Raw genomic sequence first — 23666 nt, forward strand, 5'->3', positions numbered from 1 at the left:
GTTCTGCAAGAAACGGTACTCGCTCCCATCCTGTTTCCCATCCTCATATCTGACATAGACAAGGATGTCAGCCACAGCACCGTGTCTTCCTTTGCAGATGACACCCGAATCTGCATGACAGTGTCTTCCATTACAGACACTGCAAGGCTCCAGGTGGACATCAACCAAATCTTTCAGTAGGCTGCAGAAAACATTATGAAGTTCAACGATGAGAAATTTTAATTACTCCGATATGGTAAACATGAGGAAATTGAAACTTCATCAGAGTACAAAACAAATTCCAGCCACAAAATAGAGCGAAAAACTAACGTCAAAGACCTGGGAGTGATCATGCATGAGGATGTCACCTTCAAGGACCATAACATTGTATCAATCGCATCTGCTAGGAAAATGACAGGATGAATAATAAGAATCTTCAAAACTAGGGATGCCAAGCCCATGATGACACTCTTCAGGTCGCTTGTTCTATCTGGACTGGAATATTGCTGCACACTAACAGCACTTTTCAAGGCAGGTGAAATTGCTGACCTAGAAAATATACAGAGAACCTTCAAGGCGCGCATAACGGAGATAAAACACCTCAATTACTGGGAGCGCTTGAAGTTCCTGAACCTGTATTCCCTGGAACGCAGGCGTGAGAGATGCATGATTATATGCACCTAGAAAATCCTAGAGGGACTAGTACCGAACTTGCACACGAAAATCACTCACTACGAAAGCAAAAGACTCGGCAGATGATGCAACATCCCCCAATGAAAAGCAGGGGTGTCACTAGCACGTTAAGAGACAACACAGTAAGTGTCAGGGGCCCAAGACTGTTCAACTGCCTCCCAGCATACATAAGGGGGATTACCAATAGACCCCTGGCTGTCTTCAAGCAGGCACTGGACAAGCACCTAAAGTCGGTACCTGACCAGCCGGGTTGTGGCTCGTACGTTGGATTGCGTGCAGCCAGCAGTAACAGCCTGGTTGATCAGGCCCTGATCCACCAGGTCGCGGGGGCGTTGACATCCGGAACTCTCACCAGGTGGAAATATAAACACATATGCAGTTTAATGTGATCCTTTATTGACAACGTTTCGCCCACACAGTGGGCTTTTTCAAGTCACAAACAGATCTACTAGGGGTACGAACGAAAGTTCAGGTAAGATCCCAAATGGGATGAGCGGGGAAGACGGGACAGACGAAGAATAGTGCTGGAGAGGAGTGTTCTTAGTCGTAGAAATAGAGCCAGCAGCGAAGGCGATCGTGGGACAGATATTGAGAAGAGAAATTCAGCCTCTTCTGTTGGGACTCCGGTGGGGTGAGCGGGGAGGAAGGGACATGCGACGTTTAGCGCTAGAGAGGAGTGTAGAACTGAGCCATGTCTTAACCCAAAAGCTAAGGTGAACGTGGGTCAGAGAATGGTACCTGTCATAGAAGGTACCTGTCAGCGAATCCAAGGTTATTTGTAAATAGGGTTAGGAGCAGGATCATGCAAGGAGTAGAAAAGGTTGTGTTGGTTTGTGGGTCTGCGAATGTCTTCGTCAAGGAGAGAGGTGCAGTAGTCATGTCGTGTCTCAAGTTTGTCTATGTATCTGTCACTGAGCGTCTTCCAGTCCAGATTCAGCGCAGGGATGTCTAATTGGGCATGGAGAGACTCGCTTGTGGCGAAGTCCTCCCATCTGACATCAAGCACCCAGCGCAGCGCCTTGTTCTGGACACGCTGCAGTTTAAGTAAGTTTGTTTTTGCTGCAAGAGAGAAGGCTAGAGAAGAGTAAGTTATCAGAGGACGTGTTAGGGATTTGTAGAGGTGTAGTTTGGTGCGTTGAGAGGAATGTTTCAGCTTGTAGAGGCCCGCAAGGGCCTTACTAGCCTTGAGTGAATGTGTCCGTGTAAACGAAGAAGGTAGTCAAGATTAACGCCTAGGACAGTGACAGATTGTGTGATAGGGATGTAAGTGCGGGTGTCAGCTGTTCTGAGCTCGACAGGTAATGGAGGATCACGTTTCCTGTAGTTAAAATACGTAATGCTGGATTTAGCTGCATTGGTTTTGATCCTCCATTTTTGTTCCCAGATGGCTATCCTGTCGACCTCATTTTGTGTTTTGTGTGTGAGTGTATCTACATTGGCATGAGTGATAAGTTGTGTAATGTCGTCTGCATAGGCTAGTGTGATGGAGTTGTGGTATACAGGTGTTGGAATGTCGTTAGTGTATAAAATTTAGAGGGTAGGGGAGAGGACAGATCCCTGGGGTACTCCGGCATTTAGTGTGAAGTAGTCAGAGTAACAGCCTTGGAATTTGATTCTCATGGTACGGCCGTCTAGGAAGTTGCAGAGGAGTTTACGAGTAGTGACAGGCAGGTTAAAGTTAGTGCAGAGTTTGTACTTGAGCCCTTCGTGCTAGTGTTAAAAGCTTTTTCAACGTCTTTTGGAACCATGGCTGTCCTGTTTCTTTAGTTTGTGTTTATGTGGATGTAGTTGAGAATGATATTAATGTGGATCTGTGTGTTCTGAAGCCAAACTGGCCATCAGAAAGTAGAGAATTGTGTTCCAGGTATCTGCGAAGGCGATGATTGATGAGTTTTTCAAAGAGTTTTCCTAAAGATTCGAGGAGGCTGATAGGGCGATAGTTTCTAGGATCAGAGTGGTCTTTTTTGGGTTTAGGAAGGAGAATAGCAGTAGCAGCTTTGAAGAGGGAAGGGAAGTATCCAGAGGCAAGCGAAGCATTGAGGAGGTTTGTGTAGGCAGTAATGATAGAGTCAGGAAGGTGTTTCAGGATAATATGGTTTAGGCCAGAGGCACCAGGAGCCTTGGGAGGAAGGTGTCTGAGGAGAGTTTTAACGTCTGTGTTGGTGAAAGGAGTGTCAAGTTCTTGGGAGGAGGTAAGAGAGTCCAGATGGATGTGGCTGTCTGGTGTTGTTTCGTGTGTGTGTGTAGTGTTCCAGTGTTCTATGTTCTGAATGTGTTGAATAGCGTTAGGGTGGGGTGGGTGAGGGTGGAAGATGTTCTCCCAGATGTGTTTGAAGATGTTAGTAGCAGCCTGCGGGTCTGAGATGTGTGTGTTGTTGTGGGTGATGTGTTTGAATTTGTTGGTGGGAGTGGTGCCTCTGATTTTTTTTGATAATGTTCCAGAGGGCTTGGGTGTTTTTGACACGCTGTTTGTCCGCTTGTAGTATGAGCTGTGACCAGTGATTGTTGTGGTCTTGGTCTAGACTGTGTAAAATGTTGTTTCTGAGGTAAGTGAGATCAAATCGGACTAGATTAAATCTGTGTGTGTTGTAGAGAAAGCGGTTGTGGTAACAGATAATTAGTCTTCTTGTTCTGATTGAAGGTTAGAAGGAATAACGAGTGGTGTGGGTTTTCTTTGGTATTGCGGTGTTGGCAGCTTGTGTAATGGTGTCTTGGATGAGAGCAAGTTGAGTGTCAATGTCAGAGATGGGTTTCTTGTTGTAGTCATAGGTGAGGTTAATATTATCTATGTGTTGTTTGAAAGCATCCCAGTCAGCGTTCTTGTAGGAGAAGGAAGGTGTGCCCGGGATGAGGATAGGGTTGGAGGAGATGTGTAAGATGACGGGAATGTGATCAGAGCCTGTAATAGGGCCAGGTGATATGTAGTGTTGAAATAGAGAGCTGGCTCGGTTTGCTGGAATGATGTCGGGTTTGCCTTGGCCAGTGTGATTGTAGAAGGTGTTGAAGTCTGGGCTGAGGTGAACTAGGTGTTTGTGGTTTGTGAAGTTGAGTAATTGGTGACCAAGTTGGTTGTTACTGGTGTGATGAAAGGCAGTGTGTTTGGCATTCATATCAGTTAGGAGGTATGTTGGTGTGTTGGTGTAGTTGAAGACTAAGGAAAGGTCGTGCATGTTGAGAATAGTGTTTGGGCGAGCATAGGTGGTGAAAAAGATAAAGGGGCCAAGGTGGGTGTGTATTCTGACCGTAAGACAGTGTTGTTGTATAAAAGGGATTGGGAGAAATTCGTGTTTTATGTTGGATTTGACAAGGATGGCAACCCCATCGTGGGGATCATAGGGGGACTGTAGTGCAGTATAACCATAATGGCGGATATGTTGAGGGGCTTTGAGGCAGGTACTGTTTAGCAAAACAATATCTGGCCTCTCTGCTACAAGGAGCTCGGCCAGTAGGTGTCTAATTGTAAAGTAAGAGCGTACGTTGAACTGAATCACCTTAAACGAGATTTAATGGTTTCGTCATAGCAAAGTTAATGTCGGGGGAGGATTTGGATTAAAGCCCGTGATAGTGGTGCTATCAGTGGATGTGTGTTTGTAGGTGCTACGGATCCGTTTCCTAGAGAGGGAGGAAGAGATGGATCTGTTTTTATGTTCTTTGGTCTGTCTGTCAGAAGTTGGGGCAGGTTTAGGTTTGAGTGGATTTTGTCTGGAGGAGGAGTTGGACCTGGATGAAGTTTGGTTGTTGTGGAGGAGTGGGAGAAGGTGGATGCAGAGGAAGTGGAAGCTTTGGTAGGGGATGAGGAAGAGGAAGCTATGGTAAGGGATGAAGTGGAAGCTTTGGAAGGGGATGAGGAAGCGGGTAAGGAAGTGGGGGGAGAAGTGGTCGTAGCAGCAGCAGCAGTAGGGGTGTTGGTGGGAGGTGTAGAAATAGTGAAGAGGAGTAGGGGAGGAGGAGAGCTGGTGGGAGTAGGAAGTGGGAGGTGGGAGAGAGGAAGGAGGGAGAAGTTGTAGAAGGCTTAGAATGAAGCAGGAAGGAGGGATAATTAAAGAGGGAAGATTGTTAGCAGACAAGATTAGGTTAAGGACATGTGAGTAGTCTGATTGGTAAGCTTGAGAGATTACCATCGCAGAGTGGGCAGCAGTGGCGAGTTGATAGTTTTGTAGTCTAGAGTGGGTGTAGGTGTAGAAGGAGAAGTGCTTGTAGTCTGTGTGTTGGTGTTTGATGTGTGTAGAGTAGAAGAGGTAGACCAAGTGCGTGGGGAGGCCCCAGGTGTTGGGGGTAGGGGAGGGAGGTATGGAAGGGGAGGGAGGTGCAAGGAAGGGGTTGGGGAGGGAGGTGCAGGGAAGGGGTTGGGGAGGGAGGGAGGTTGGCTAGCTCTGAGGGAGGAGAGAATGTGCTTTCTAGAAGGGCAGGAATTTGCAACTGCAGTGTGTGACCCACCGCAGTTAGAACATTTAAAGGGGAGGTTGCAAGTATTCCAGAAGTGGCCAGTTGCTGAACATGTGGAGCAGACTTGTGTAGATGTACATGTGTTTTTGTCGTGGCCGAATTTGTAGCATTTAAGACATTGTGTGATTGGGTGAAAGTTCGGAGCGAAGAGAGTGTCTGGAGGAATGCGGATGGTCTTGGCAAAGATTCCTTTACTGAAGAGTGTAGAGGCGTCAGCAGGAGTAGAACAACGTATTTTGAGAATGGTAGAGAGTTCGGGTCTGTTAATATCGTCAACAGAGACTTTGTTCTTAGTACTGATATCTTTTATTAAGTCTTCTTTGTCTGTGTCATAGGCTGTCAGGAGAGAGTAGTCTACGTGTTTAACAATGACTGTGCTTTTGGCACGGTGCTCAGGAGTCCAAATAATGGTGAAGCCTGCGTTGAGAAGTTTTTGTCTGGTATCGCTTGAGGTGTACGCTTCGTAGGAATGTTTGTCAAGAAGAAGTTTGAAGCCTGAGTTGGTTTTAAAGACTTTTTGTTGAGGTGCACCAGTGATCTGATATAATAAATTTTCAGGACAGATAGTGGCATCAGGATTAGAGAATTTGAGGTTTAGCGAGAAGGAATTGGATTTAGAAGAGGCAGAGGCAGGTGTGGGAGGTAGAGGGAGAGTGGAAGGGGGGTGGGAGGTGGAAGGCATCATCTAATTACGTAAAGATGAAATAACAGTTGTGGCGGTGACAATCGGCCAAAAAGTGAGAGTACTCAGCTAGCCAAGTACGACTAAGTTGGCACACGAGTACTTGCCTGGCGCAGGACACTGAGGAGGTGAACTGTAGCTTGATGGAGCACTGTACATCCTGAGCGGCGGCGAGACTGGCTGTATGGCGTGCAGTCGACAGGCGTAGAGACTTAAGGCAGCAACAGGCTTCCTGTCCTTGGGTAGGCAACCACCGACGCACCAATCCTGATGGTGAAGAGGAAGACAAAGGTCCAGCGATGTCTCTCCAAACACGGGGTAATTCGAGAGAGGCGAGATCATCGATGAATGAACAGACTTCGACTGATGATCAAAGGTCATGTAGATGTCCTCTGAACCAAGATTCCGTGATGTTGCACATCTACATGACCTTCTTCACGGCTACTATAACTAACCCATCAATTTGGATAGGACCTACTTCCACTGGGGAATCCCGCCTACCAGTGACTATACCATCGTCTGCTACACGTCCCTATTCACTGACGCCTATATAAGCGCCAGTCTCCTTACCTGTGCTTCAGAATCTCTACAACCACAGTGCTCTAAACACCACCTCCAAGGCTGAGGGACTGATTACCTCATCTTTTGTATATAGTTCTCCTGTTTTCTAATTATACCCAAGAATCTGTATTGATAAAGCCACCGGATGGCGAAACGTCTACAATAAAGTTAATCAGGTGTTGCACAAGTGTCTTAACTTTCACTAATGTGTTTTTTTCAAAAATCATCTTTTGCTAGAAAAAGTTGAGTATTTAAAATAGTATTTATCGTGACAGGAATATCAGTATTCATACTTACCAACTTCCATTTGTTTAAAACAAATTTTTTTTTCAATTAATTTAAATGTTATTACTTAAATACGTCTAATTATTTTGATAACAGTGTGGATTAACATTGATAACTTTCGATATTAAGACTAAAACAATAACAAATATAACACCGGCTTTGTCTTTATATGGTAATGTAAGTGTTAATATAATGTCATTATAGATGCTCTTTATCAAGGCATTCATTATATATCTTTTTTAATCATATAATTACAATGTTCTTCAGATATTGACTGTAAAAAGCAATATTCCACAGACCAATGTGGATGAGGAACTTGAAATACAAAAAAAAAAAAAAATACCCACTTTTCAAAAAATTTAATTGGTCAGTTCCATTAAAAATGTGCTAAACAAATTTTATGATTTACCTTATGAGTTGTTAACATTGCATTTAAAAAATGGAAATATCCTTAAATTTTATACGAATGAAGACAATAATGTTATATTTTGGCTACTGTAGATACTACACCAAAATAATGCATATTAATTTAATTTCTATTTAAAAAAATGCATGTCATAATTCCATGTGATGTTCTGTGAGATAATGAGAAAAATAAAAACTCTGGTGGCCTGGTGGTTAATTAAAGCTCTCGCTTCACACGGCGAGGGGCTGGGTTCGATTCCCAGCCAGGGTAGAAACATTGGGCGTGTTTCTTTCCACCTGTTGTCTATGTTCCCCATCAGTAAAATGGGTACCTGGGTGTTAGTCGATTTGTGTGGGTCGCATCCTGGGGCACTGACCTAATTTGCCCGAAATGTTCAGCATAACAAGTGGTTTTGTATATAGTAGTGTGTCACTGGTGTCAGCTATGGTCTGTATACCTTGTACATGTACTTGTATACCTTGTACATGTACTTGTATACCTTGTACATGTATTTGTATACCTTGTACATGTAAATGTATACCTTTTACATGTACTTGTATACTTTGTAAATATACTTGTACACCTTGTAAATGTACTTGTACACCTTGTACATGTACTGGTATACCTTGTACATGTACTGGTATACCTTGTACATGTACTTGTATACCTTGTACATGTACTTGTATACCTTGTACATGTACTTGTATACCTTTTACATGTACTTGTATACTTTGTAAATATACTTGTACACCTTGTAAATGTACTTGTACACCTTGTACATGTACAGGTATACCTTGTACATGTACTGGTATACCTTGTACATGTACTTGTATACCTTGTACATGTATTGTATACCTTGTACATGTAAGTGTATACCTTGTACATGCACTTGTATACCTTTGGGTAGTGGGACACTTCTCAGTAGAATCAGCTTAATGGGTAGTGGGACACTTCTCAGTAGAATCAGCTTAATGGGTAGTGGGACACTTCTCAGTAGAATCAGCTTAATGGGTAGTGGGACACTTCTCAGTAGAATCAGCTTAATGGGTAGTGAGACACTTCTCAGTAGAATCAGCTTAATGGGTAGTGAGACACTTCTCAGTAGAATCAGCCTAATGGGTAGTGAGACACTTCTCAGTAGAATCAGCCTAATGGGTAGTGAGACACTTCTCAGTAGAATCAGCCTAATGGGTAGTGAGACACTTCTCAGTAGAATCAGCTTATGGGTATGACACTTCTCAGTAGAATCAGCATAATGGTTAGTGAGACACTTCTCAGTAGAATCAGCTTAATGGGTAGTGAGACACTTCTCAGTAGAATCAGCCTAATGGGTAGTGAGACACTTCTCATTAGAATCAGCCTAATGGGCAGTAAGACACTTCTCAGTAGAATCAGTCTAATGGGTAGTGAGACACTTCTCAGTAGAATCAGCTTAATGGGTAGTGAGACACTTCTCAGTAGAATCTGCCTAATAATTAGTGAGACACTTCTCAGTAGAATCAGCCTAATTGGTAGTGAGACACTTCTCAGTAGAATCAGCTTAATGGGTAGTGGGACACTTCTCAGTAGAATCAGCTTAATGGGTAGTGAGACACTTCTCAGTAGAATCAGCTTAATGGGCAGTGAGAGACTTCTCTTAATGGGTAGTAGAGATCACTTCTCAGTAGAATCAGCAGTAGAATCAGCTTAATGGGTAGTGAGACACTTCTCAGTAGAATCAGCCTAATGGGTAGTGAGACACTTCTCAGTAGAATCAGCTTAATGGGTAGTGAGACACTTCTCAGTAGAATCAGCTTAATGGGTAGTGAGACACTTCTCAGTAGAATCAGCTTAATGGGTAGTGAGACACTTCTCAGTAGAATCAGCTTAATGGGCAGTGAGAGACTTATCAGTAGAATCAGCCTAATGGGTAGTGAGACACTTCTCAGTAGAATCAGCTTAATGGGTAGTGAGACACTTCTCAGTAGAATCAGCCTAATGGGTAGTGAGACACTTCTCAGTAGAATCAGCTTAATGGGTAGTGAGACACTTCTCAGTAGAATCAGCTTAATGGGTAGTGAGACACTTCTCAGTAGAATCAGCTTAATGGGTAGTGAGACACTTCTCAGTAGAATCAGCTTAATGGGTAGTGAGACACTTCTCAGTAGAATCAGCCTAATGGGTAGTGAGACACTTCTCAGTAGAATCAGCTTAATGGGTAGTGAGACACTTCTCAGTAGAATCAGCCTAATGGGTAGTGAGACACTTCTCAGTAGAATCAGCTTAATGGGTAGTGAGACACTTCTCAGTAGAATCAGCTTAATGGGTAGTGAGACACTTCTCAGTAGAATCAGCCTAATGGGTAGTGAGACACTTCTCAGTAGAATCAGCTTAATGGGTAGTGAGACACTTCTCAGTAGAATCAGCTTAATGGGTAGTGAGACACTTCTCAGTAGAATCAGCCTAATGGGTAGTGAGACACTTCTCAGTAGAATCAGCCTAATGGGTAGTGAGACACTTCTCAGTAGAATCAGCCTAATGGGTAGTGAGACACTTCTCAGTAGAATCAGCCTAATGGGTAGTGAGACACTTCTCAGTAGAATCAGCCTAATGGGTAGTGAGACACTTCTCAGTAGAATCAGCTTAATGGGTAGTGAGACACTTCTCAGTAGAATCAGCCTTATGGGTAGTGAGAGACTTCTCAGTAGAATCAGCTTAATGGGTAGTGGGACACTTCTCAGTAGAATCAGCTTAATGGGTAGTGAGACACTTCTCAGTAGAATCAGCTTAATGGGTAGTGGGACACTTCTCAGTAGAATCAGCCTAATGGGTAGTGAGACACTTCTCAGTAGAATCAGCTTAATGGGTAGTGAGACACTTCTCAGTAGAATCAGCCTTATGGGTAGTAATGGGTAGTGAGACACTTCTCAGTAGAATCAGTAGAATTAATGGGTAGTGAGACACTTCTCAGTAGAATCAGCTCAGTAGAATGCCTAATGGGTAGTGAGACACTTCTCAGTAGAATCAGCTTAATGGGTAGTGAGACACTTCTCAGTAGAATCAGCTTAATGGTAGTAGTCAGTAGAATCACACTTCTCAGTAGAATCAGCCTAATGGGTAGTGAGACACTTCTCAGTAGAATCAGCTTAATGGTAGTACACTTCTCAGAGACACTTCTCAGTAGAATCAGCCTAATGGGTAGTGAGACACTTCTCAGTAGAATCAGCCTAATGGGTAGTGAGACACTTCTCAGTAGAATCAGCTTAATGGGTAGTGAGACACTTCTCAGTAGAATCAGCTTAATGGGTAGTGAGACACTTCTCAGTAGAATCAGCTTAATGGGTAGTGAGACACTTCTCAGTAGAATCAGCTTAATGGGTAGTGAGACACTTCTCAGTAGAATCAGCTTAATGGGTAGTGAGACACTTCTCAGTAGAATCAGCCTAATGGGTAGTGAGACACTTCTCAGTAGAATCAGCTTAATGGGTAGTGAGACACTTCTCAGTAGAATCAGCTTAATGGGTAGTGAGACACTTCTCAGTAGAATCAGCTTAATGGGTAGTGAGACACTTCTCAGTATAATCAGCCTAATGGGTAGTGAGACACTTCTCAGTAGAATCAGCAGTAGAATTAATGGGTAGTGAGACACTTCTCAGTAGAATCAGCTTAATGGGTAGTGAGACACTTCTCAGTAGAATCAGCTTAATGGGTAGTGAGACACTTCTCAGTAGAATCAGCCTAATGGGTAGTGAGACACTTCTCAGTAGAATCAGCCTAATGGGTAGTGAGACACTTCTCAGTAGAATCAGCTTAATGGGTAGTGAGACACTTCTCAGTAGAATCAGCCTAATGGGTAGTGAGACACTTCTCAGTAGAATCAGCCTAATGGGTAGTGAGACACTTCTCAGTAGAATCAGCTTAATGGGTAGTGAGACACTTCTCAGTAGAATCAGCTTAATGGGTAGTGAGACACTTCTTAATGGGTAGTGAGACACTTCTCAGTAGAATCAGCTTAATGGGTAGTGAGACACTTCTCAGTAGAATCAGCTTAATGGGTAGTGAGACACTTCTCAGTAGAATCAGCTTAATGGGTAGTGAGACACTTCTCAGTAGAATCAGCTTAATGGGTAGTGAGACACTTCTCAGTAGAATCAGCCTAATGGGTAGTGAGACACTTCTCAGTAGAATCAGCTTATGGGTATGGGTAGAATAGCTTAATGTAGTGAGACTTCTCAGTAGAATCAGCTTAATGGGTAGTGGGACACTTCTCAGTAGAATCAGCTTAATGGGTAGTGAGACACTTCTCAGTAGAATCAGCTTAATGGGTAGTGGGACACTTCTCAGTAGAATCAGCTTAATGGGTAGTGGGACACTTCTCAGTAGAATCAGCTTAATGGGTAGTGAGACACTTCTCAGTAGAATCAGCTTAATGGGTAGTGGGACACTTCTCAGTAGAATCAGCTTAATGGGTAGTGAGAGACTTCTCAGTAGAATCAGCTTAATGGGTAGTGAGAGACTTCTCAGTAGAATCAGCTTAATGGGTAGTGGGACACTTCTCAGTAGAATCAGCTTAATGGGTAGTGAGACACTTCTCAGTAGAATCAGCTTAATGGGTAGTGAGACACTTCTCAGTAGAATCAGCTTAATGGGTAGTGAGACACTTCTCAGTAGAATCAGCTTAATGGGTAGTGAGACACTTCTCAGTAGAATCAGCCTAATGGGTAGTGAGACACTTCTCAGTAGAATCAGCCTAATGGGTAGTGAGACACTTCTCAGTAGAATCAGCTTAATGGGTAGTGAGACACTTCTCAGTAGAATCAGCTTAATGGGTAGTGAGACACTTCTCAGTAGAATCAGCCTAATGGGTAGTGAGACACTTCTCAGTAGAATCAGCTTAATGGGTAGTGAGACACTTCTCAGTAGAATCAGCTTAATGGGTAGTGAGACACTTCTCAGTAGAATCAGCTTAATGGGTAGTGAGACACTTCTCAGTAGAATCAGCTTAATGGGTAGTGAGACACTTCTCAGTAGAATCAGCTTAATGGGTAGTGAGACACTTCTCAGTAGAATCAGCTTAATGGGTAGTGAGACACTTCTCAGTAGAATCAGCCTAATGGGTAGTGAGACACTTCTCAGTAGAATCAGCTTAATGGGTAGTGAGACACTTCTCAGTAGAATCAGCTTAATGGGTAGTGAGACACTTCTCAGTAGAATCAGCCTAATGGGTAGTGAGACACTTCTCAGTAGAATCAGCTTAATGGGTAGTGAGACACTTCTCAGTAGAATCAGCTTAATGGGTAGTGAGACACTTCTCAGTAGAATCAGCTTAATGGGTAGTGAGACACTTCTCAGTAGAATCAGCCTAATGGGAATCAGTGGAGACACTTCTCAGTAGAATCAGCCTAATGGTAGTGAGACACTTCTCAGTAGAATCAGTGGGACACTTCTCAGTAGAATCAGCTTAATGAGTAGTGAGACACTTCTCAGTAGAATCAGCTTAATGGGTAGTGAGACACTTCTCAGTAGAATCAGCCTAATTGGTAGTGAGACACTTCTCAATAGAATCAGCTTAATGTGTAGTGAGACACTTCTCAGTAGAAGCAGCTTAATGGGTAGTGAGACACTTCTCAGTACAATCAGCTTAATGAGTAGTGGAACACTTCTCAGTAGAATCAGCCTAATTGGTAGTGAGACACTTCTCAGTAGAATCAGCTTAATGGGTAGTGAGACACTTCTCAGTACAATCAGCTTAATGAGTAGTGGGACACTTCTCAGTAGAATCAGCCTAATGGGTAGTGAGACACTTCTCAGTAGAATCAGCTTAATGGGTAGTGAGACACTTCTCAGTAGAATCAGCCTTCTCAGTAGAATCAGCTTAATGGGTAGTGAGACACTTCTCAGTAGAATCAGCTCAGTAATGGGTAGTGAGACACTTCTCAGTAGAATCAGCCTAATGGGTAGTGAGACACTTCTCAGTAGAATCAGCTTAATGGGTAGTGAGACTTAATGGGAAGTGAGACACTTCATTAGAATCAGCTTAATGGGTAGTGAGACACTTCTCAGTAGAATCAGCTTAATGGGTAGTGAGACACTTCTCAGTAGAATCAGCCTAATGGGTAGTGAGACACTTCTCAGTAGAATCAGCCTAATGGGTAGTGAGACACTTCTCAGTAGAATCAGCTTAATGGGTAGTGAGACACTTCTCAGTAGAATCAGCCTAATGGGTAGTGAGACACTTCTCAGTAGAATCAGCCTAATGGGTAGTGAGACACTTCTCAGTAGAATCAGCCTAATGGGTAGTGAGACACTTCTCAGTAGAATCAGCCTAATGGGTAGTGAGACACTTCTCAGTAGAATCAGCTTAATGGGTAGTGAGACACTTCTCAGTAGAATCAGTCTAATGGGTAGTGAGACACTTCTCAGTAGAATCAGCTTAATGGGTAGTGAGACACTTCTCAGTAAAATCAGCCTAATGGGTAGTGAGACACTTCTCAGTAGAATCAGCTTAATGGGTAGTGAGACACTTCTCAGTAGAATAGCCTAATGTAGTGACACTTCTCAGTAGAATCAGCTTAATGGGTAGTGAGACACTTCTCAGTAGAATCAGCTTAATGGGTAGTGGGACACTTCTCAGTAGAATCAGCTTAATGGGTAGTGAGACACTTCTCAGTAGAATCAGCCTAATGGGTAGTGAGACACTTCTCAGTAGAATCAGCCTAATGGGTAGTGAGACACTTCTCAGTAGAATCAGCCTAATGGGTAGTGAGACACTTCTCAGTAGAATCAGCCTAATGGGTAGTGAGACACTTCTCAGTAGAATCAGCTTAATGGGTAGTGAGACACTTCTCAGTAGAATCAGCCTAATGGGTAGTGAGACACTTCTCAGTAGAATCAGCTTAATGGGTAGTGAGACACTTCTCAGTAGAATCAGCTTAATGGGTAGTGAGACACTTCTCAGTAGAATCAGCCTAATGGGTAGTGAGACACTTCTCAGTAGAATCAGCTTAATGGGTAGTGAGACACTTCTCAGTAGAATCAGCCTAATGGGTAGTGAGACACTTCTCAGTAGAATCAGCAGTGAGACACTTCTCAGTAGAATCAGCTTAATGGGTAGTGAGAGACTTCTCAGTAATGGGTAGTAAGACACTTCTCAGTAGAATCAGTCTAATGGGTAGTGAGACACTTCTCAGTAGAATCAGCATAATGGGTAGTGAGAAACTTCTCAGTAGAATCTGCCTAATGGTTATTGAGACACTTCTCAGTAGAATCAGCCAGTAATGACACTTCTCAGTAGAATCAGCTTAATGGGTAGTGAGACACTTCTCAGTATAATCAGCCTAATGGGTAGTGAGACACTTCTCAGTAGTAGTAATGGGTAGTGGGACACTTCTCAGTAGAATCAGCTTAATGGTTAGTGGGACACTTCTCAGTAGAATCAGCAGTAGAATTAATGTGTAGTGAGACACTTCTCAGTAGAATCAGCTTAATGGGTAGTGAGACACTTCTCAGTAGAATCAGCCTAATGGGTAGTGAGACACTTCTCAGTAGAATCAGCTTAATGGGTAGTGAGACACTTCTCAGTAGAATCAGCTTAATGGGTAGTGAGACACTTCTCAGTAGAATCAGCTTAATGGGTAGTGAGACACTTCTCAGTAGAATCAGCCTAATGGGTAGTGAGACACTTCTCAGTAGAATCAGCCTAATGGGTAGTGAGACACTTCTCAGTAGAATCAGCTTAATGGGTAGTGAGACACTTCTCAGTAGAATCAGCTTAATGGGTAGTGAGAGACTTCTCAGTAGAATCAGCTTAATGGGTAGTGAGGCACTTCTCAGTAGAATCAGCTTAATGGGTAGTGGGACACTTTTCAGTAGAATCAGCTTAATGGGTAGTGAGAGACTTCTCAGTAGAATCAGCTTAATGGGTAGTGAGAGACTTCTCCTTAGAATCAGCTTAATGGGTAGTGGGACACTTCTCAGTAGAATCAGCCTAATGGGTAGTGAGACACTTCTCAGTAGAATCAGCCTAATGGGTAGTGGGACACTTCTCAGTAGAATCAGCCTAATGGGTAGTGGGACACTTCTCAGTAGAATCAGCTTAATGGGTAGTGAGACACTTCTCAGTAGAATCAGCCTAATGGGTAGTGAGACACTTCTCAGTAGAATCAGCCTAATGGGTAGTGAGACACTTCTCAGTAGAATCAGCCTAATGGGTAGTGAGACACTTCTCAGTAGAATCAGCTTAATGGGTAGTGAGACACTTCTCAGTAGAATCAGCTTAATGGGTAGTGAGACACTTCTCAGTAGAATCAGCTTAATGGGTAGTGAGACACTTCTCAGTAGAATCAGCTTAATGGGTAGTGAGACACTTCTCAGTAGAATCAGCTTAATGGGTAGTGAGACACTTCTCAGTAGAATCAGCTTAATGGGTAGTGAGACACTTCTCAGTAGAATCAGCTTAATGGGTAGTGAGACACTTCTCAGTAGAATCAGCCTAATGGGTAGTGAGACACTTCTCAGTAGAATCAGCTTAATGGGTAGTGAGACACTTCTCAGTAGAATCAGCTTAATGGGTAGTGAGACACTTCTCAGTAGAATCAGCTTAATGGGTAGTGAGACACTTCTCAGTAGAATCAGCTTAATGGGTAGTGAGACACTTCTCAGTAGAATCAGCTTAATGGGTAGTGAGACACTTCTCAGTAGAATCAGCTTAATGGGTAGTGAGACACTTCTCAGTAGAATCAGCTTAATGGGTAGTGAGACACTTCTCAGTAGAATCTGCCTAATGGGTAGTGAGACACTTCTCAGTAGAATCAGCTTAATGGGTAGTGAGACACTTCTCAGTAGAATCTGCCTAATGGGTAGTGAGACACTTCTCAGTAGAATCAGCCTAATGGGTAGTGAGACACTTCTCAGTAGAATCAGACTAATGGGTAGTGAGACACTTCTCAGTAGAATCAGCTTAATGGGTAGTGAGACACTTCTCAGTAGAATCTGCCTAATGGGTAGTGAGACACTTCTCAGTAGAATCAGCTTAATGGGTAGTGAGACACTTATCAGTAGAATCAGCTTAATGGGTAGTGAGACACTTCTCAGTAGAATCAGCCTAATGGGTAGTGAGACACTTCTCATTAGAATCAGCCTAATGGGCAGTAAGACACTTCTCAGTAGAATCAGTCTAATGGGTAGTGAGACACTTCTCAGTAGAATCAGCTTAATGGGTAGTGAGACACTTCTCAGTAGAATCAGCTTAATGGGTAGTGAGACACTTCTCAGTAGAATCAGCTTAATGGGTAGTGAGACATTTCTCAGTAGAATCAGCTTAATGGGTAGTGAGACACTTCTCAGTAGAATCAGCTTAATGGGTAGTGAGACACTTCTCAGTAGAATCAGCTTAATGGATAGTGAGAGACTTCTCAGTAGAATCAGCTTAATGGGTAGTGAGGCACTTCTCAGTAGAATCAGCTTAATGGGTAGTGGGACACTTTTCAGTAGAATCAGTAGTGAGACACTTCTAATGGGTAGTGAGAGACTTCTCAGTAGAATCAGCTTAATGGGTAGTGAGACACTTCTCAGTAGAATCAGCTTAATGGGTAGTGAGACACTTCTCAGTAGAATCAGCCTAATGGGTAGTGAGACACTTCTCAGTAGAATCAGCTTAATGGGTAGTGAGACACTTCTCAGTAGAATCAGCTTAATGGGTAGTGAGACACTTCTCAGTAGAATCAGCTTAATGGGTAGTGAGACACTTCTCAGTAGAATCAGCTTAATGGGTAGTGAGACACTTCTCAGTAGAATCAGCTTAATGGGTAGTGAGACACTTCTCAGTAGAATCAGCTTAATGGGTAGTGAGACACTTCTCAGTAGAATCAGCCTAATGGGTAGTGAGACACTTCTCAGTAGAATCAGCTTAATGGGTAGTGAGACACTTCTCAGTAGAATCAGCCTAATGGGTAGTGAGACACTTCTCAGTAGAATCAGCCTAATGGGTAGTGAGACACTTCTCAGTAGAATCAGCTAATGGGTAGTAACTTCTCAGTAGAATCAGGTACTGAGACACTTCTCAGTAGAATCAGCCTAATGGGTAGTGAGACATTTCTCAGTAGAATCAGCTTAATGGGTAGTGAGACACTTCTCAGTAGAATCAGCTTAATGGGTAGTGAGACACTTCTCAGTAGAATCAGAATAATGGGTAGTGAGACACTTCTCAGTAGAATCAGCCTAATGGGTAGTGAGACACTTCTCAGTAGAATCAGCCTAATGGGTAGTGAGACACTTCTCAGTAGAATCAGCCTAATGGGTAGTGAGACACTTCTCAGTAGAATCAGCCTAATGGGTAGTGAGACACTTCTCAGTAGAATCAGCCTAATGGGTAGTGAGACACTTCTCAGTAGAATCAGCTTAATGGGTAGTGAGACACTTCTCAGTAGAATCAGCTTAATGGGTAGTGAGACACTTCTCAGTAGAATCAGCTTAATGGGTAGTGAGACACTTCTCAGTAGAATCAGCCTAATGGGTAGTGAGACACTTCTCAGTAGAATCAGCTTAATGGGTAGTGAGACACTTCTCAGTAGAATCAGCTTAATGGGTAGTGAGACACTTCTCAGTAGAATCAGCCTAATGGGTAGTGAGACACTTCTCAGTAGAATCAGCCTAATGGGTAGTGAGACACTTCTCAGTAGAATCAGCCTAATGGGTAGTGAGACACTTCTCAGTAGAATCAGCTTAATGGGTAGTGAGACACTTCTCAGTAGAATCAGCTTAATGGGTAGTGAGACACTTCTCAGTAGAATCAGCCTAATGGGTAGTGAGACACTTCTCAGTAGAATCAGCTTAATGGGTAGTGAGACACTTCTCAGTAGAATCAGCCTAATGGGTAGTGAGACACTTCTCAGTAGAATCAGCTTAATGGGTAGTGAGACACTTCTCAGTAGAATCAGCCTAATGGGTAGTGAGACACTTCTCAGTAGAATCAGCTTAATGGGTAGTGGGACACTTCTCAGTAGAATCAGCTTAATGGGTAGTGAGACACTTCTCAGTAGAATCAGCTTAATGGGTAGTGAGACACTTCTCAGTAGAATCAGCTTAATGGGTAGTGAGACACTTCTCAGTAGAATCAGCTTAATGGGTAGTGAGACACTTCTCAGTAGAATCAGCTTAATGGGTAGTGAGACACTTCTCAGTAGAATCAGCCTAATGGGTAGTGAGACACTTCTCAGTAGAATCAGCTTAATGGGTAGTGAGACACTTCTCAGTAGAATCAGCTTAATGGGTAGTGAGACACTTCTCAGTAGAATCAGCCTAATGGGTAGTGAGACACTTCTCAGTAGAATCAGCTTAATGGGTAGTGAGACACTTCTCAGTAGAATCAGCCTAATGGGTAGTGAGACACTTCTCAGTAGAATCAGCTTAATGGGTAGTGAGACACTTCTCAGTAGAATCAGCCTAATGGGTAGTGAGACACTTCTCAGTAGAATCAGCTTAATGGGTAGTGAGACACTTCTCAGTAGAATCAGCCTAATGGGTAGTGAGACACTTCTCAGTAGAATCAGCTTAATGGGTAGTGAGACACTTCTCAGTAGAATCAGCCTAATGGGTAGTGAGACACTTCTCAGTAGAATCAGCCTAATGGGTAGTGAGACACTTCTCAGTAGAATCAGCTTAATGGGTAGTGAGACACTTCTCAGTAGAATCAGCCTAATGGGTAGTGAGACACTTCTCAGTAGAATCAGCTTAATGGGTAGTGAGACACTTCTCAGTAGAATCAGCTTAATGGGTAGTGAGACACTTCTCTAATGGGTAGTAGACACTTCTAGAATCTTAATGGGTAGTGAGACACTTCTCAGTAGAATCAGCTTAATGGGTAGTGAGACACTTCTCAGTAGAATCAGCCTAATGGGTAGTGAGACACTTCTCAGTAGAATCAGCTTAATGGGTAGTGAGACACTTCTCAGTAGAATCAGCTTAATGGGTAGTGAGACACTTCTCAGTAGAATCAGCTTAATGGGTAGTGAGACACTTCCTAATAGAATCAGCCTAATGGGTAGTGAGGCACTTCTTAATAGAGTCAGCTTAATAGGTAACGAGACACTTCAGTAGAATCAGCTTAAGTAATTAATCAGGTTAATTAAGAAAACCTTTGAAAATGTTTGTAGATGTTGAAAGAGTTAATAATGAGAATGGTGAAGATATGCCTAATATATATTTTACAGAGTGCTCCCAAACACTTGTCTCATAAAAATACCAAGTAGAAGGACGATACTCCCCCCCCCCCAAAAAAAAATAGTAAATTTTATTGTGGTTCGATACACAAATAACCCGCACATAAAAGACAGAAGCTTACGACGACGTTTCGGTCCGACTTGGACCATTGACAAAGTCAGTGTGACTTTGTCAATGGTCCAAGTCGGACCGAAACGTCGTCGTAAGCTTCTGTCTTTTATGTGCGGGTTATTTGTGTATCGTTCCAGTCACGGTATTGTGCCTTTTTGTTATTTATTGTGGTTGACAATCTGAAAAATTTTAAATTGGAAATTCAAGATATTGCAACAAAAGCAACATGTCGCACGAAGAAATATTCCCACATAATACACAATGAAACACTTCCGGGGGCAATAAGTTTATTCAGGTATACACAAACACAGTTACATAAATTATCATACATAGCAGCATATGTGTAGAGAACCTGGGATAACACAAGAAAGTCACACACGGTGACTTATTTTCACTGGAGTCCAAAACTAAATGTTTTTACCACTTCAGAAACAATAATGATGATTGTTTCATCTGTTCTCGGCAGTTTTGTGGAGTGCGGGCGTGCGTGGGCGTGGCAGTGGTCCAGTGCTGGTGCTGGAACCGCCCTCACGTACCTATCTCACAAACTCGACGGGCGTGAAGCTGAGATGTGCCGCCCTGGGGGCGCCCACGCCCACCATTAGCTGGATAAGTTCGTCGGGCGAGCTGGTCCAGACACAGCCAGGCCTCAGGTAAATTGCACTTTCATTCTGCATTTTAACTGCTTATTTACAGATTAGCAATGTTTACTGTCTTCCTTTTCATTAAAATGTTATATAAATTATTTACAGTGTTATCAGTGTTGAAAATAATATTTACAAAGGAATTACATCAAAGTTAAACAACTAATACATTACCAATATTTACAACACTCGCAACAATTTCACCTCTTGCAATGCTACAAATATATATATAATATGTACCTATATGTATGTATTTAAGTATATTTAATATGTACCTCACTTTATGTATTAATTAATCTACCTATATATATATATATATATATATATATATATATATATATATATATATATATATATATATATATATATATATATATATATATATATATAACAACATTGCGCTAGCCAAGGATTCGAACCCATGTTGTACTGGCATGCCTCATGGTAAGCGAGAACCACATAACGCTTTAAACCACAGGACCACTCAACCCTACAAGAATGGTGCAGCCAGCAGGACCGCCATCCGAGGGCATACGGAGGTGTGGGAGCTTCTAAGCTAATTTCATTCTCATCAGTACCACTCGTTCGTGGTTACAATAATATAGAAATGCTGCTCGTCAGGCTAGTACACCAAACAGGGATGAGAATGAAATTAGCTTAGAAGCTCCCACACCTCCGTATATCCTTGGATGGCGGCCCAACTGCTAGCATTACTGGCTGCGCCATTCTTGTAGGCGCAGCATACCATATAGAACAGCTAGGGTCAGCATAACTCTCTGGATGAAGTTTTGAGTCTTCTGGGGCCGCTTGTTTGTGAGGAGGAAATGCCCCTAGAAGGGTGTATTTTTGGCACTGTCGTCAATTTTCCTGCTCTTTGATCTGCTGCGACCCCAGAGTAGCTGCCAGCAACAGATTCCTTAGACTAACCATGCAATCTGAGCCTCTACTGTCGAATCCTAAAGGTAGATTTAGGATATTTTTTTCTTGGATCATAAGAAATAATGTCGCTTATTAATCTTGTCTACCCAAACCTCTGTCCCACTAAGGCTTCAGAGCTCATATAAAATTGAAACAAAAATTAAAGATTTTTTTTCTTAATATTTGCCCACTGTACAATTAACCTCATGGTTTTCAAAGATCAGTTACTAATTCTGTTATTCTAAAAAAGACAAAGTGGCAAATTTAACAAGTTTCCCTCACGCAACTGTTTAGTGCAGATCAAATGTTATCAATTTTTAAGACTCTCCTACCCGCTAGATATAGATAGTGGTTAAATTATTGCACATAACTATAAAAAATGATTAGAATATTTTTCCTTTTCAGAAGTAAAATCTAACTTAATTTGAATTGAAAAGTCATAACATGACGTCTTCTCAGTTTTAATTTGTCAACTCTGTCTCGAGTTTAGCTTAATAAAAATATCTGCTTTATTTTCTTTTGCAAGTGTTTTTTTTTTGCACATTACGTAAGAAGCTAAACCCTGACTATAGCTGCGGTTTCTGTTTTCACCTACCAAGTAAATAGCTGCATCGAGATCTCCAAAACAGAAATACATTATGAACCAATATTTTGAGTTCCTGGTGTTTTCTGTTCGGTCCTTCAAATGAAAATTGTTTCTTTTACCGAAGACAAACGTGATCTGCTTGAAATTCTTGCAGAATTCTTCAGTAAGTTAGAAAGAATCCATTAATGTTCTTTTCAATGCCTCATCACTGAATTCTTCCAGAATACCAAGTTTCCTGCAGTTTATCAATTAAAGAATGTTTTTTTTCGAGTTCTTAATTGAAGCTGCGGTCCAGTGGCTAATTTCGGAATGGAAATTTTATAAGAAAAACTTAACCAAGTCACAAACTTAAATTTGCAAGTTTCTTTATCACATTGTTCCACATTATCATTTTATCCAGGAATGGTAGAACTAATTTACACAATTTTTCCATTACACACCACTTTCCTTGATAAATTAGACACATGTGCAACACTTGGGTAAATTTATTATGGAAATGTTTCACCACACAGTGACTTCATCAGTCCAATACAAAGGAGGATAGTGAAGATCAGAAGGAGTTTGAGGTAATCAGTCTGATTACCTCAAACTCCTGGTCTTCACCATTCTTCTTCTTTGTATCAAACAGATGAAGCAACTGTGGGGCGAAACGTTTCCACAATAAAGACACACAGTGATACATATGCGTCTAATTTATCAACTCGTCGGGTCTCTAAATTATTTATGTTTCTTACCCTTCATGTTGGTCCCATTAACAGTCATTGCCAGGTTAGTGTTAAAAAGATAATTACATTGTTTCATGCTCGTATAATAGTTTCAGCAAAAAAATATTCCACTTATATCCTTCAGTGGTATGAAATCCAAAAAATTAAGACATATAGTGAAAACCTAGTGTATAATAACAATAAACTTTGGAATGAGCAGCAGCACCTGACACAATGGAGGCTGAAGTAACATTTTCACTGAGACGTTGCTTGTGAAATCATGGTAATGCATCATCCGTGGCTCACTGGTGCATCACAGAGTCAGCCAAACACCAAGACCTCGGTTTGAGGCCCTCCTTCCATTCTTCCGTTAATCAATCATTACTATGTATCAGAGGTTTATAAACTATATGTATGAGAAGAGAAACACCAAAACACCTGTGCGGTGTGAGATGAGTCAGACCGTCACAAACAATGGCGGCTCTTCGATCAGTGTCATATGATTTGCGAATACCTTTTTCTTTACAACACTGCACCTGCTGTCTCCTCTTTATTAGCTGAAGAAGCCTTCTATATAAGCGAATAGTTACGAAAGTAAATATACCAACTTGTTTTTGTAGCGGTCGTGACTAAAAAGTACGTGAGAAATAATCTCAAATATTACACTTGGGCAACTTTAGGGTATTTCAAGTTTTGCAAAGTCATTTGGGAAAAGTACTGTGAAGGGATGAAATAATTATCGATTTCCGTGAATCATATAGATAAACGAGGCATAAACCGGATGATGTGATGCTTTGTCATATCAATTGAGCATACAGTACACTACGTTGTTTATCACCTAAAACATCTTTCTCGTTAGTAATGATCAGTAATAACAGTAACGAAGAAGAAAAAATGATAATATATCGGTAAGGTTGTCGTCGAGTCGTGAAAAACAATGTATACTTTCACAGTCACCAAGAACAAATATCCCTTCACAGATCACCATGATCATATATCCCTTCACAAATCACCAAGATCATATATCTCTTCACAGATCACCATGATTATATATCCCTTCACAGATCGCTTAGATAAAATATCCCTTCACAAGAGTTTGGATGAAAAAATTGCTATCTATATAAGTTGGTAAGGAAAGACTTAAAGTTCTCTGGTGTTGTCAGGTTCCGCCAGGACTCGGTGCTATCAGGTGTCGCCAGGATTCGGTGTTGTCAGGTGTCGCCAGGACTCGGTGTTGTCAGGTGTCACCAGAACTCCGTGAGGGCGAGTTGTGTCTCATTCTTAGTCATTAAATGTCCTGTGGAGTTCCTGGGGAGGACACCGGCGTATTTTGAGTCGTCCCCGTTGTTGGCATTTCGATTTTTATTCAGGCGGACCGAAAGGTTTCTGCCTGTTACTCCTACATATTTCTTAGGACGGTATCCACAGGGGATGGTATAGACACTTGCTGTGG

The 23666-nt window shown here is 42.1% G+C and overlaps 1 protein-coding gene across 1 annotated transcript in view; it reads left to right on the forward strand.

Annotated features, from left to right (window-relative positions):
* LOC138852968 (cell adhesion molecule Dscam1-like) overlaps nucleotides 1-23666 on the forward strand; it is a 454532-nt gene that overhangs the window by 167046 nt on the left and 263820 nt on the right. The window contains exon 3 of the mRNA XM_070086852.1: nucleotides 19828-20014. Coding sequence (XP_069942953.1) covers nucleotides 19828-20014 — 187 coding nt within the window. The remainder of the gene's footprint in view (nucleotides 1-19827; nucleotides 20015-23666) is intronic.

This window comes from Cherax quadricarinatus, chromosome 19 (genome assembly GCF_038502225.1).
Source record: "Cherax quadricarinatus isolate ZL_2023a chromosome 19, ASM3850222v1, whole genome shotgun sequence".
In the NCBI taxonomy this organism is placed as follows: domain Eukaryota; kingdom Metazoa; phylum Arthropoda; class Malacostraca; order Decapoda; family Parastacidae; genus Cherax; species Cherax quadricarinatus.